The sequence below is a fragment of the Electrophorus electricus genome, chromosome 24 (genome assembly GCF_013358815.1).
Source record: "Electrophorus electricus isolate fEleEle1 chromosome 24, fEleEle1.pri, whole genome shotgun sequence".
Lineage (NCBI taxonomy): Eukaryota > Metazoa > Chordata > Actinopteri > Gymnotiformes > Gymnotidae > Electrophorus > Electrophorus electricus.
The window spans coordinates 4,566,258-4,580,795 of NC_049558.1; the positions used below are offsets into that span (position 1 = coordinate 4,566,258).

Sequence of the window (14,538 nt, forward strand, 5' to 3'; positions counted from 1 at the left end):
GAGAAATGGCACTTACCCTTTGACATTTATGGTGAAGAGCCTCTGGGTCTCCATGCTGCTGCGGTTGACTGTGGCAGCGAAGGACTTGCCCTGGCTGTAGCTGAAGAAGAGCACCTGCAGGACGTGGGAATAGTACACGGACACGCCCCCTCCTGCTACCTGCCCACTGCTGTCCTGTAGAGCAGGAACTTCGTCAACTCCAAAGCCATTTACCACATATATCAGTGTAATTTATATATATATATATATATATATATATATATATATATATATATATATATATATATATATATATATATATATATATATATGAATATGAGAGAGAGAGAGAGAGAGAGAGAGAGAGAGAGAGCGAGCACACTCACATACCTTCAAATCTTCATGGTTGATCTCCAGCACGTTTGTGACGTAGAAGGGGCCGTGCTGGGCGCTGCTAGACTCATCCATCACCTGTGTGTACATGTAGCCAGCTGAGGACATGATGACAATGATGTTCTTGCCCTCCTCATTGAAAAGGAATGTGGCATCTCTGATCTTTGAGCTCGGTAGCAGGAAGTAATACATGGGACTCAGGGCGTCCACGGACAAGTCATAGATCTGCAAAGGAAAATCATAATTATATGAAGGCATTGAAGTCCTGCAGCACAGTGTCAGGCACGATTCAGTTTAGCACCTTTCAGCGTCTGAAAATGTAAGGCTAAACACTGGGGGTTAAGAAACGTCGGCGGAGCCTCAATGCTTAAATGGCCAACCTTAACAAAATCTGCCGTGATGATTGCTAGTTCAGTCTGTGAACCCGGCAGCCAGATGGCCTTGATGATGAAGTTCCCAGTAGCCAGCTGGGGGTGCAGCACGAGGTGGTCAGAGACAGAGCCCGTGCTGCTGAACGTCAGCACGTGACAGTCCTGCAAACGGCAGCAATATCAGAACGAACATGCGTCTATTACAAAGTCTATGCCTACACAAGGGAAACAAGCACACACAGATTTTTTGGAGACAGCTTGTGCTACCTTGAGGCCGCACACAGCCAGGTAGTCCTCGTTACAGGGGTTTCCAGTCAGGCTCAGGACAGTGAAAGGTACGGGTGCAGAGGCCAGGCGAGTAAGTGTCAGCTTCCTTTTACTGGAGTCGGCCTGCTTCAGGAGGGCTGACAGCTGCAGCACTGTGATCTGCCAAAGCATTTGAACAGATAACCATAAAAAACACAAAAAGAGCTCAAATGAGGACATAATGAACATAAACAAACCAATAGCAAAAGTAATACCTCCATATTTAACTCAGTGACTCAAAGACCACCTGTAACGACTTACCAGTGGACAAGAGTTATGGAGGGACAAGATGGCACCTTACCTTGCCCTTCTCGTGGCTGACGGCGAGGTGCTGACGGCGTCCGTGGGGAGAGGACAGCACGCACATGGCCACACGCCGCAGCACGTGAGCACTGATGAGCTGCCTGATGGTCTGGCCCTGGTCACCACTGTAGTTCATCCTCACGTTCTCAAATGCACCCTCCTGAGAGCCCAGAGTAGGAACCTGGAAACGGACACAAAACAATACTGCAATAAACGATGCCCGTCAATGTGCTTGTATTCTACGGTGTGGGCTGCATGTCTGTCTTTAAAAATGTTCAAGCCAGCAAAGGAGGTCTGGAGGATCTGCATTCCTGGCTGCTGCCGCCAACAGCGCTCGTACCATGAGCTGGTCGGTCATCTCCACGGTCTTGTCCTGCGTGTGCAGCTCGTTGAGGGCATGCTGGGCCCGGCTGCTGCTGCCCACAGCAGACGCCTGCTGGAAGTTGGTCTGGATGGCGTCCATCAGGAAGATCAGCAGGTCCAGCACCAGCGAGGCGGTGGATGAACTTGACTGAAGGAGACAAAAATGCAAGCCGGACACTGGATATAAACAAGACCATAAAAATATTCAAAACTATTAAAGCTTTGATATGAAGACTCCAAAACTAGGTGTCAACAGCCTTTCCTCTCTTACCACCTGAGCCAGCAGGTCCTCCCTGCAGCCCTCGATGTTCTTGCACACGCTGTGCTTCTTGGGTTTCTCCTCGTCGCTGCTCTTGCCGTCGCAGATGGTGACCTTGCCCTTGTCAGCGGGCGAGGCACTCTGGTGGCGGATGGCGCTATCGGGCATCCGTAGCTCGCTCTGGAAGGCTGAGGACTCCTTCATAGTGGAGCTCATGCCACTGCTGGGACTCCTCTTCACCAGAGCCTGCTCAACACACATACAGAACTCAGTTCAAAACAAACGGACAAAAGATACCGCTCATATCGGTTATTCATGTTAAAGGGAATTAAGGGACCAAACTTAGTTTTTAACTTTACTAGTGGGGGTTAACCAAAGAGACTGACTATTTTAAACATGCATATGGTTTCAATTAAGGAGGCATGCATGAGATGTTATGGTTTAATGTTAATATGCCCATGGGTTAAAGCGTCAAAGCATTTTCAAGAATCTATCATCCTACTAGATATAAATGCAAAACTCATATTTTACCACTGATTTACCATGGAGGAAAGACATGGTTCATGGAAAAAAAATACTGAAAGTCCTGATGGGCTGAGGGAGAACTGAAATGAGTTCATGATAATCAATAATAAATGATTTGCAAGCCAAAGTTACCGCTGTTGTTCTTTTCCCATGATGACCTGAAGTATTCGGTCTCACCTGGCAGCTGCCATCCTCCTTGGCCCCGCAGTCACAGAAGAAAGAGCCGTATTTGGCATAGGAGATCTCATGGTCTTTGTGACAGACCTTGGCACACACTGTACACACACCTACCCCATCCACCATCTTACAGGTGTGACAATGATACCTGGACAGTGAAAGAAGAGGAAGGTCAGGTTTGTGTGTTTAAATCAGCACAGTGTTTCACCGGAAGGGGGGGGGGGTGGTCGTAAAGTGAATGGCAGGCTCTTTCATTATTACCAGTGTTGGTTCATGAATTCCTTCTGTGTAATGGTAAAAGTACAGAGCTTATTGCAGAGAGAGTCCTCGTCCTAGGAGGCAAAAACCACAATTGCAGACAGAAGCATGAGTATCAAAATGTCCCAAAGGCATCGACCACCCAAAGCAGCAAACCAGACACCAGTTCTAAGCCTTGTGAGAGCAGGCAGTTTCCTGACCGAGTCTTCGGCCTGCGAGTCCTCCTCCTCCACAGCCAGCTCCTCTACCCAGTCGGAGTCCACCTCGATGACCTTCTCCTCTCCCTCCATCAGCAGCTGGGAGGAGCCCTGCCCACTGCTCTGCCTCAGGGCATTCATCACGTCCGCCAGGTACGAGATGATGTGGCAAGCACACTCCAACATGCTGGCATGCTGCAATGCAACACCAAATTTACATCACTTCCCTACAACTTCAATGGTAAACATCAATATATGGTAAAAATGGCAAAAATTGTAAAAAATGAATATTGTATATATATATATATATAAATAAACGTTCTACTTACTTTGCCTTGAGACACATTAGCAGTAACCTTCTCTACAACATTCTTCTGATATAAATATTTTTTACTGGAAGGAAAAAAAATTAAAAATGAGTTATTTTAAACCATACCCTGCAACCAAAATAGCATTAAACAACGTCCACTGTGATTGGTCTCTCTCACCATCTGTTGAGCCAGTCGATGGCGGCCCTGTGCAACTGTAGGTGTCCCGCCCCCTGCCCGGCACTGGCCAGTGTGGCCATAATAACCATGAGCTCGGGAAACCCGGCGCCGTCACCGCTGGCCAGCATCTCTGTGGCCATGGGGATGAGCGTGCTGAGCAGCACGGTGCACACACCCTCGCCCACCTGGCTGTTATCCCGCACGATGTAGGTGGTGAGCAGCTGCAGTAGCTGTCGGTTCTCCTGCATCGTGTCCAGCTGGTCCAGGTCTTTGGGGGGCGAGACGGTCATGCGGGTCAGCCAGGCCTGCAGTCTGGCCGGCTCCACGCAGGCCAGCTGGGCCAGGGAGCCGCACAGACTCAGCAGGCTGGGGTTGGGGCTCTTCTCCGCTGCACACAGGCACACACAGACGTGTTAGGAAATAGCTGTTCTGTGGCTCAGAGACCAAGCTTTTATTGGTTTTGGCTACTTACTGAGCTGGAACAGCTTAGTGAAGAACTTCAGAACCCGGTTGCAGAACTTGGCAGATAAATTTTCATTCGCAGTTGCCATCATGATTTGTACCAGTTCACCACTAAAGAGGAGAGGGAGGGCGAAATAAAGTTAACTTGCTTAAAGCTATGCATTTTCTATAGGAGACTGAGCAGGCTTAGGTTGTGGTGGTACCTGAACGAAAAAAACTCCTCCATGGCTTTGCGGACCTGACTGCTCTCCAACTGCTTTTCCAGGTACTGCAGGCATTCCTCCAGCACAGACTCTTCCAGCCCACTGAGAGGCAAAGTAAACCAGACCACATACATGCATTGCTGAGTTAGCTTTCCACCATATTCACGTTGGATAAACACCTAACAATTCCACGATATGACAAACGTAATGTTGTATGCTTCAGAGAACGTTAAGCTTTGTGTGTCTTGCCTGTGGGGGTCGGAGTGGTTGGCGATGATGTTGTAGCAGCCGGTGATGAGGCGCTCGTAGACGCGGGCCAAGAAGGCGTCGGACTCGGCCGGGCCCAGGATCCTCTCCAGAGACGTGCTACAGATGTCAGCCACGCTCTCCATGCTGCTCTCCAACAGCAACGGCAGCAACGTACGGATAACTTGGGGAGGGTTCAGCTCCTCTGTGCTGTAGGGGGAACATGTTTAAGGGCCAGGGTCCTACAACACATCCACTTCACCAACAACTGTTTGAACAGACACCTCATTACACGGTTACATTTCTGCAAACACTTTCATATAAATCACACCAAGTATTTCAGTTTTGAGAGCTACCTGGAGCACCATAAAGTGAAGAGTAACTTACACAATGAGGTCTCCAGTGAGGCGTACCAGTGTGAGCAGGATGTGTTTGAGGGAGGAGGCTAAGGGCAGAGACTGGTTGCTAAGCGTGCCCAGGTGGGCAGCCTGGATAGCACTGATATAGCTCTCTGACGGAATGGTGTCATTGGCAAAGGCATTCCGCTGAGGAGAGAGAAGAGAAGAAAAAAAAAAAAAAAAAACACCTGGAATTAGACCGTTTGTACAAGGGGAAGGGGTTTAGGCTATGCAAGGCACAGTAGCGCACTTACCCAGGAACCGATGTTGGGGAACTCATTAGTGTGAATGTTATTCCATGTTTCGCATAGTGTTTGAAGAGCAGACGGCAGATTCTGCATTACTGTTTGGCCTAAATTCAGAGGGCAAGGATTAGCTGGAAATCACGTTTGTAACATTTTCAGGAAAGCCAAGTTTATCCCAGACAGATTAAATTAAACTGAAGTGTAATTCACTTCAAAACTAGAATTATCCAGCAAGCAAAAAGAGGAATTGCTCTTAACATGTCTCTATTTTTTGCCCAATATCAATCTTAAGAAGTCAAACTGTTTGAACATTTGTATAAAACACCATGGTTACGCATGTGTACATCCATAACACGTGCACGAACACTGATGTCTGTGCAGCTCTGCAATGAACAAATTTATAGAAGAAAGCAGCAGAGGGACGAGAGCGCCCGGCACCATTACCCAGCAGGTTGGCTTTACAGCGGGTAGAGCCGACAGACAGCACAGCTGCGTATCCCTGCAGTTTGGCTTCTGTGGCCTTGTTCTCTCCATCCTCAGGGAGGCTCATTAGCAGGTATGATCTATACACAGGGCAGACCGAAGTGTTCAGCACTGAGGAACCGCAAAAGGTAGCATGTAGCAGCTATCACTGGTTAACACTTAAGTGTGTATTAGGCAGGTTACAGCACAGTAACTGGTACGAACCTGGTAAAGGCAGTGTAAATGTCAATTAGATGCAGTGTGGCAGGCAGCAGGTTCTTGGTGATCTCAAAGGATTTGTGAGTGTCCGTCTCTGCTGCCACCTTGGAGAAATGTTCATTACGGGAGACCTGCACTTTAGAAATTACAGCGTCCAGCGTGTATATGGTCTGCAGAGAAGGAATCTGGTGAAGAGGCAAGATGCTGTTGGGATCCACACAACAGAATGACGAGATCTAGAACAAAACCGAGAAAAGGAGTTTTCATTATACATTTTATGATACGACATGACCCAAGTAATATAAGGAAGCCTCCATTTATCACCATCTGGCCATGTGTACCTGTCTGGCAATGTACTCCTCTGCGAGCTCTACATCATATTTGATGGCACTGCATTTTGAAGAGACCATTTCAACCAGAGACGCTGCATGGTCTGCTTTCATTCCCTGTTTCACAAGGTGTTCCTGATAGGGTTAGAGAGAGGGGGGGGGGAAAAAAAAAAAAAGAAAAAAAAGAGACATTTAAAAAAAAAATTAAAAATCAGATGCAAGTTAGAAAACAGTCGCTTTCTGAAAGGGAAGGGAAAGGCTGGTCCAGGTGTGCAGGCTAGGAACACTCACCGTGATCCAGATGACATATGTGCTGACTCCTAAGCGCGATGACCACCTGAGGGTGTGCAGAATGTCGCTCTCATTTGAGTCACTATTACCCGTCTTCAGCTGCTCCACATAGGCTTTAGAGGGAGGCAGCACTCCCAGAATCCTCCACAGGATCAGAAAATAGTACTGGAGGGAACATGCCTCCTGCAAGAAATAAGTTGCAGCAAGGGCATCTGGCATTAAAGTACCAATCAGAACATTCTTTAGAGGTAAATTACATGCCAACTAATCAATAACAAGCTACTCAATATTTACACGTCAATGGGTCTAACAGTCTCAAATTCGAAGTCAATCAACCAAATGAAGCATATACACAGAAGACTGCAATTATGCGACTCACGGTTGGGGTAATAGGCTTGTTTTCCTGCCTTCTGGCCATGTCAAAGCGAGAGCCAGCTGCCAGCAGGGAGATGAGAGAGGAGTACAAGTTTTCGTATTTTATAGCTCCAGTGAACAGCACTTGAAAGACCTATGAGGGATTTGTCAGGAAGATGAATTCAACGTGAACAGGAGTTATCAAATTTTCAGAAAGTATTTTCGGTTTTGAAATGGGCTTGGAGTTTTCTTTTACCTTGCTGTCAAGTCGGCTCCTGTCATCTTCTGAAGCTTCGGGAGAAAGCACACAGTAGAACTTGGGCTGCACTGTAGAATCTAAATTAGAAAACATGGGAAACCTTCAACAAAAATCTACACTACTGTCACAGGTCCACTTCCAAATTAGTTTTGATTTCAGTTCATGTAATCTTAGATCTTTGAGGACAGTACAGAGAGGAACATAAGAAGTATGACTTACTCCTACCTGCAGAGCAGTGTTTGGCCCAGTTTTCCTCGACCTCTTTAAAGCCGTAGTAAAGTGGGAGGCCACCTCGCTTGCCCCCCTCCTGTGTGGAGCTGGCGCCGGACACAGGTGGAGTCAGAAGGTTGTACTGCACCTGTTTGTGTATGAACAGACACCCTTCAGATACAGACACCCTTCCTTCTAGGTAAGAGTGCTTGACTGGAAATGAGATCAATGGCCAGTTCTTATCCTACCTGCTCAAACAGGTACATGGGGGCTTTGGAGTACTGGTGTAGCAAGTAGTCAAAGACCAGTAGGATGCGGGCCAGGTTGAGGGGCACGGCCTGGAGCTGGGAGTCCACCTGGGTGGCCACCTCAATGATGGCATGTGCGCAGAGGGCAAGGACCCCACGTCGACCCTTCTCCGACAGGTTATGGAAAATGAGTAACAGCAGCTGGAGGTGCTCCACGTTCAGGTCCTCCTCACTGGGCATGGCTCCCTGCAAGGTATGCTGCTTCAGGGTGCCCACAAACCTAAACCAAACAGGCAGAGCAATTCTTTCAAGCTTTGCTGGAGAAAAATGTGCTCCCTTTTACCAATATACAACAAACCATTTACTCCTTATTACAATCCAACTTCTCTGACATAAGGATGAAGACAGTGAAGTACCATTTACTGTTGAGTTTGAGCTCACCTCTCCCAAACCTTCATACACTCGGGGACATCTGGGTCCCCCTGCAGGCTGGCTTTGTGCTGCCAGATCAGTAGCAGTCTGGAGAGCACCGAGAGCGACTGAGGGTGGATGTACATGGGCCAGGGGCCTTCAGAGAATGGCGCCACACCCAACTGCTGCAACAAGGTGTTCTAAACACATACAGACAGTCAACCAGAGCATCAGTCAACCAGCTAGGCAGAGAATGTTTTAATTGAGTCATGTTATCCTTTTCGGAGTCGTGGAGCGATGGGGGGGTGGGGGATTCCCTTACCTGCAGGGCTGGAGAAGGCAGGTCCGATGTCACCAAAGAATGGTTGAAGTGGTACAATGCAGAGGCAAATTCTTCATCAGAGGAACCTAGAGACAGGACAGGTCAGGTCAGATCTGGTGTTTTATGAAGGCTGTAACGTCTGAAAGCAATCAAGGATTAAAAAAAACTGCGCAGTGACATTAAGAGACATAGGTACACATTAAAATATGCACAGAAAACACTCAAGACTATAGTCTCCTCACCCTTCACGTCTTTGTCAACGTCTTTGATAATGCTGGCCAGGGTGGCCATGTGCTGCTCGGTGAGGGACACACTTAGGTAGTTGCGGATAAAGTTGTTCCTGGACTTCAGCATGGATGTTGTGATGAAGTTCAAAATGCTAGAAGCCAGACTAAGGAACTGGGGGGAAAAAATATTAAATACTCTCTCACTTGCTGCTCAGTCACATGTTCCTGAGATCACCTGCCTTTCCTTTACCACAATGTTGAATATGAGAACTTAAAGTTAAAAGATGAGCTCAATTTAATAAGTTTACCAATTGCATCTTAAAGAAACCACTTTTGTCTAGGTGTTTAACATTTTTGTTATGGGAATAAACACTTGGTTCTGGTTAAGATGCACTACGGGTAGCAAACATCCAAAGAGTCTTCAGATTACACAGATCAACCTAAACCCGGTGTCCCCTTACCAACTCCGGGTCCTTCCGGCTAGCTAGGATATTGCCGTTCTCTCCTGCGTTCTGCTTGCTGGGGCTCTTGAGCCTCGGTGAAGTCTCCAAAGGAGGGGGAGGAGGCGGAGGTGGGGGTGCCACCTTCTCTTTACTGGGAGAGATGGTCTCCTCAAACCACAGGCCCAGAATGGGCTCACTGTCATCATCTGTGAATGCGCAGACAGCCAAGTTCATCTCCAAAATCCCTGAGGTTGTTGTATTTCAGGCAGATAAGAGCTGCTGTTTCTACAAGCCGTGGAGTAAGACTTCTTTGAGTCTTTATGAAAGCACAGTAAAAGGGAGCAGAGAGAGACGCTACGAGTCTGACCTAATGCAGAGATCTGCTGACCTGAGACACAAGCTGCTCTTGTCCTCTCCTGTCTTCTCTCTGCTGAAATAACGAACACTGTCACTAGCCGCGTCGGCTGCCGGGGCGGCGCAGTTAAGCAGGGCATGCTTTGCGTGCAACAGCACTCTGCAGCAAGAGATAAACTGACCTGCCTCTAAGCCCTCGAGTGGCCTGACCCTTGTCCGTCTACTACAGCATACAGCCTTCAGGAACTGTGTTAAAATACACCTCACCCACTTCTGCCCTGACACTAGCTCAGCCGGTGAAAGACATAGCTCAGCTTTCAAAATGAGATACATCTGACCAGAAGTAGGTCACTAGTAGATTAGAGAGAATTTAAGCAATAGTTTACATACGATTAGTCTCTGGGGGAAAAAAATGATTCGGCAACCATATTCCTGGTTTTGAATTCATAATTCTAATCTAACTTTCCTAGGCTTTACACTGACTTCTCAGAGAGAACTCTGTCGCATTCGTTACCTTGACTGCTGTCCTCCTCTGTGCTGCTGAAGTCGTCTTCGTAGTACGTGTTGGAGTCAGTGGAGGCGCTGGCGTCGCTGCTCACCGAGCCTTTCCTCTGTCTCTGCAGCACGCAGGCCTGTGAGTAGCAAAACCAGAGGATTCACGTTTAGACTCCACACATTCAGGAAGGATCCCGCCCTCCGAGCATGGCCAGGTGACATGGCCTGATACCTTCTTATAGGAGGTGGAGAGCAGCGTAAAGAGCAGGTTGGTGAGAGGCACAGAGTCGATGAGTCTCTGCACTCTCTGGATGGACGTGCTCTGAGCCATGATGTTCAGCTCCGCCGGGGGGCCATCACTCTCCCAGCCCTGAAGGAGAAGCAGATGAAACACAATGAACTGCTGTTCCATATAAGATGAAACTGAAAAGTGAAACGGGCCAGAGAACAGTGGGGCATATTCAAGTTTGAACTATTACCCTGTGAAGTGCCTCCACTTGTAGGTCCTGGAATAGCGAGCTGAGCAGCTTGATGGAGTGGTTTGCCAGAATGACAGACAAAACCCCAAAACCTTGATGCCTTCAAGATTTACAAAAAAATAAAATAAAAATGTTAAAATGGACAGGCCATCAGTAAAAAGGAAAAAAAAAAAAAGCAGAGAAGGCATCTCTAGTCTCTATCCAATAACTGAAGCAAAGGATGCCTACCCTTTCCCAGGGCCCAGCTTAGGGGACCCTGCTCCATCCTTGGTGCGGGTTGCAATGTCCCTGACCCGCAACGCTGCCAGAGGGTCTTTCTCCTTCCCTTTGTCTGCCAGAGCAGTGGGGCTCAGGTTCAAAATCAAATACAGGCTGTTCAATAAGCACCAGGCGCCCAGGAGCTGGAAGTTCTGATAATGCTGAAGAAGAAAGCAGCGCTCAGTGACAGACCAAGATGCAGCACAGCCTGAATGCCTCTGGCAGCACTCTTGGTGATACATCAGCATTCACTTCTCATTTACCTCCCCTCCAGCTCGACGAGAGTTACTTATGGCCTGCCCAATCATGTCATATATCTCCAGCTGTTTCAACGAGAGCAAGAGAGACAGACAGACAGCATAATCTACTGAGAAGACACTTCTCCAAACACAAATAATAAGAATAACCTAAGAAAAAGATCAACGATAGTGGCTGGATTTGTACAAGGATTTCACATACACATTTCTGCACGATGGTAGCAGCGTCATTTTCGTAGTCTTCCTCCTTTGCACCTGTTGAGGCGGTCCGAAGTTGCAGACCACTACCCACCTGCAGAATTGCCATGCATGTCGCCACACTCACACCTGCGCAGGAAAACCAATCCTCATTATAACAGTGTCCAAGTAAACACAGTCATTTCTATTTAAAGCAGCAGTATTAGTTATCCAACCTGCATAGAGACAGCTCAGAGCCAGCACAGTCACGTCGAGGAGTCTCGTGGGAGTTAAAGGCTCCAGTACAGGTAGGGAGAGGGTATCCAAGGCCATAGTGACGTCAATCACAAGGGAGTGGAAACTGGGGGATAAAATGGCAAAAATCATTAAGGAAAAAAATTCTGCATCATTCATAGAGGATATAGAATGCATTGTGATGCACTACGATGACGCCGTGGCAACCCAGGAATGCAAGGGAGCCCCACCCATTTCGGACAGCGGTCGCATCTGCCACTGTGGCTGGCATAATGAAGAAAGAATTGGCCGATACGGCGTCCTGGAAGCGGTTAATGTAGCGTAAGAAGTATGGCAGGTTCAGACACACACGCAGCAGCTTCTCCGAGCCCCCTGGGACAGGAAAATAGCAAAGTTATAACTTGGTTTATTGCAGTCAAATCTCAAGGCTACTGCAGTAATATGATGGATTGTGTTCATCTAGAATTACGCACCCAATTCTTGTAAACTGGACACATTTTGTGAGATGAAGGCATTCTTCATTTTGGCCTGTGTGGCCTGATCTGTTGTTGCTTGGTCGTCACACTCGCCTTCAGTCTACGGTATAAAACGACAACTTTAAAAAAAAAATTTAAAAAAAACAAACAAAAAAAAAACACATATGCAATCTGCACTTATTAGCACTTATAGTTTATTCTCAAACCATGTGCTCTTATTTCTATTTTGTTTCATTACTTTTTTAAATGATTGTTATTTATATGCTTATATGGAACTCAGAGGCATGGTCTGTTGCTGTGTGCGTGAAAAGACACAGACCTGCATGTGAGCAGAGGGCGAGGCTAGGACAGTAACATCGGGGTTAAACACTGAGGTCAGCTGATTGAAGAAATTCATTTGTACTTCTTTGTGTCGTAGCTCAGGGTTGACCGGGGAGGGCAGCTCCTTCTGGTCCTCCACTGGACAATAGGACAAGGCAACAGGAGAACAGAACATGAGTACACACTCCAGCTCTGAGAGCACCGCTCTGGAAATGGGAGACTGCAAAACCCATTTGAAAGAGGCAAAGGAACAAAGCTCCCTTTTTGATAGCCTAGCACTCAGAGAGGGGGGATTGATTAATAGACTCAGATCGCACAAGACATTGTCTAGACTCTGTGGCACTGAAAATGTACCATGCAGCTCACGAGCCTGTCCATTGTGGAACACAAAATATGACCTGAAGCCTATATCTCCACACAGAAAACCAACAACACTTAGATTAAATATGGAAATGTCTAAGGCCATTTATTTAAACCTATAGTAATAAAGGATGGTGTCAAGTGCACCAGTGTCCAACATTCTTATTTTTAGTTTACTTGCTGACATATGCTACTCAGGAGTGTACAGAAAGCAAAGGAAGTCCTCATGGCATAACACCAAAAGCCCCTGGAAGAGGTAGGAAAAGGTTAGCCACTGTGAACGGTTATCCACTATGAAAATAAACCATGAGATGCATTTGGAAACATTTGCATTTAAAACAGTAACACACATGATTTTAAGGATTCTGAGTTCAGGCTGGAGATAGGGGATGGGCTGGAAGATAGACCATGTACCACGCCTCATACACAATAGCATTATCGGTTGTTGTTTTTTTCAGCATTCTTCTGTAAAATGGCTTTGGGAGTAAAGACCATGACCTCTGCAAAGCTCTGGCATAATGCTGCAGTTTGCACTACAAAAAAATGTCCAAACATGACTGTGTCTTAATATAAAATGTTTCAATACATTTTTTAATTTCAAAGAGCGTGGCAGCCCAACAACTCACTGAAAGCACAGTACCTTGAAATTACACTCTGGGCTTTCTTACTACAAAAATGAAGTTAAGAAAATGAAGGGGCACAGCCTTAAGACAGAGGATTAAAAAATGAAATCAAAGATGAGACAGCCCAGCAAATATTCAATCATACAAGTCCACAAGCAAGAATGCAATAACTACAGCTCCAACATACCATTAAAAACAATCTGAAGTATTTGGGGTCGTTTTTCACTGCTTAAAAAAAGGTTAAAAGGTCCTCACCATCAGAAAGCGTCTTGACAGTCTGTGGAAGTTTGGCAGATTTCATCATTGCAGTAAAGGTAATGATCTCTGTTCGATCCAGCCGACTGCAACCAGTGCAAAGGCCTTTTATTAAGAGAATCAGGTGTTTCTGAAAATGAACAAAATATAAACCATCGTAAGAAAGGCATGACAACTTGAAAAGCAAGGCAATTATATCATGATCCAAATAGCTGACTAATTTCAAGGACATGACTGACCTGTGAAACTGCACATGCCTCGTCCGGATTCTCAAGTCGCAGTAGTGAGAATTCAATCAATACTTTACATGCCGCAGCTACCGACAGCAGCTGATTTCTGGGGACTAGTGACAGAAATAAGAAAATAAGGAGGTTACTGTCCACTTTGTATATCCAGGACTTTTACAATACTTCTAATACACAACATTTAAGTAGCTTATTTTTGCAGGGTAGTGTATAACCCATTACTATGGAGTTTTCAATGAATTCATAATTTATACCACTTCCCCCTTTCTAAAAAGAAGAGCATTAATTCACATACTTTGTCCACATACTGTGGTGATGTAATGTGCAGAGAGCGCCACAAAAGACGAGTAGAAAGGCTCATACTGTTTATCATGATGAAGTATCTCAGATTCACTGCAAAAGGAATATGACATGTTAGCATCTTTATCAGCAAAGCTGTAGATTTTTTTTTTAACCCAATCCACCATCAGCAGCATCAGTTTTTACACTGGTGGAATTTGTCATATGTTAGAGGCCTGATAGAAATTATCCTAAAAACAGATGGCACCTACAGGCCCCTTGGGAATCACTGTGCCAAGCAAAATTAGTTTATTGCAAAAAAGGAAAATTCCAGGTACGGGTTCTGAGTGGTAAAACACAATGCTCATTATGCTTCCTGTGATTCTATTCATCATCAAACCTAAGCAACATATCTGACTGCTGTTTATTAGTGACTGTAGTTTGTATGCACAAACAGGCAAAACCCAGATTCTGATAAGGCTTCAAAGGCATTTGCAGTGGAAGTTGGAAGCGAAGAACATGAAAGTACACACTACACAGAAAACTGACTGCATGTGTGTTGAGGGTGCTATGGAAGTAGGCCTAGCTTAATGGCATACCAATTATGTGCTTACTTACAGTGAAAGCATATAAAAGCAATTAGGAAATGATGAACCCACTTAATAATAATAATAAAACATTAATTAAACTAAAGCTGAGACAAGGGTCACTATTAACAGCATCTCACACCAGAGCACTGGAAATACTGTCATGAAC

At 46.1% G+C, this 14,538-nt stretch overlaps 1 protein-coding gene across 15 annotated transcripts in view; it reads right to left on the reverse strand.

Annotated features, from left to right (window-relative positions):
- ubr4 (ubiquitin protein ligase E3 component n-recognin 4) overlaps positions 1–14,538 on the reverse strand; it is a 36,037-nt gene that overhangs the window by 20,126 nt on the left and 1,373 nt on the right. For 5 of the 15 annotated variants that reach the window (XM_035522581.1, XM_035522574.1, XM_035522577.1 and 2 more), the window contains exons 2-44: positions 13,799–13,896; positions 13,498–13,601; positions 13,259–13,388; positions 12,019–12,158; positions 11,697–11,799; positions 11,454–11,595; positions 11,205–11,329; positions 10,994–11,118; positions 10,798–10,857; positions 10,505–10,695; positions 10,277–10,376; positions 10,030–10,167; positions 9,817–9,934; positions 9,316–9,378; positions 8,967–9,154; positions 8,521–8,677; positions 8,279–8,364; positions 7,987–8,156; positions 7,546–7,825; positions 7,307–7,445; positions 7,085–7,164; positions 6,854–6,982; positions 6,475–6,657; positions 6,196–6,318; positions 5,861–6,090; positions 5,618–5,736; positions 5,183–5,280; positions 4,918–5,075; positions 4,534–4,740; positions 4,285–4,386; positions 4,092–4,192; positions 3,620–4,007; positions 3,461–3,524; positions 3,135–3,326; positions 2,938–3,008; positions 2,632–2,824; positions 1,987–2,220; positions 1,693–1,863; positions 1,351–1,533; positions 1,011–1,169; positions 753–905; positions 370–597; positions 17–174 (exon numbers count right to left, since the gene is read on the reverse strand). In XM_035522581.1, coding sequence (XP_035378474.1) covers positions 17–174; positions 370–597; positions 753–905; positions 1,011–1,169; positions 1,351–1,533; positions 1,693–1,863; positions 1,987–2,220; positions 2,632–2,824; positions 2,938–3,008; positions 3,135–3,326; positions 3,461–3,524; positions 3,620–4,007; positions 4,092–4,192; positions 4,285–4,386; positions 4,534–4,740; positions 4,918–5,075; positions 5,183–5,280; positions 5,618–5,736; positions 5,861–6,090; positions 6,196–6,318; positions 6,475–6,657; positions 6,854–6,982; positions 7,085–7,164; positions 7,307–7,445; positions 7,546–7,825; positions 7,987–8,156; positions 8,279–8,364; positions 8,521–8,677; positions 8,967–9,154; positions 9,316–9,378; positions 9,817–9,934; positions 10,030–10,167; positions 10,277–10,376; positions 10,505–10,695; positions 10,798–10,857; positions 10,994–11,118; positions 11,205–11,329; positions 11,454–11,595; positions 11,697–11,799; positions 12,019–12,158; positions 13,259–13,388; positions 13,498–13,601; positions 13,799–13,896 — 6,381 coding nt within the window. The remainder of the gene's footprint in view (positions 1–16; positions 175–369; positions 598–752; positions 906–1,010; positions 1,170–1,350; positions 1,534–1,692; positions 1,864–1,986; positions 2,221–2,631; positions 2,825–2,937; positions 3,009–3,134; positions 3,327–3,460; positions 3,525–3,619; positions 4,008–4,091; positions 4,193–4,284; positions 4,387–4,533; positions 4,741–4,917; positions 5,076–5,182; positions 5,281–5,617; positions 5,737–5,860; positions 6,091–6,195; positions 6,319–6,474; positions 6,658–6,853; positions 6,983–7,084; positions 7,165–7,306; positions 7,446–7,545; positions 7,826–7,986; positions 8,157–8,278; positions 8,365–8,520; positions 8,678–8,966; positions 9,155–9,315; positions 9,379–9,816; positions 9,935–10,029; positions 10,168–10,276; positions 10,377–10,504; positions 10,696–10,797; positions 10,858–10,993; positions 11,119–11,204; positions 11,330–11,453; positions 11,596–11,696; positions 11,800–12,018; positions 12,159–13,258; positions 13,389–13,497; positions 13,602–13,798; positions 13,897–14,538) is intronic. The other 10 variants (XM_035522585.1, XM_035522579.1, XM_026998152.2 and 7 more) reach the window with 8 other exon arrangements.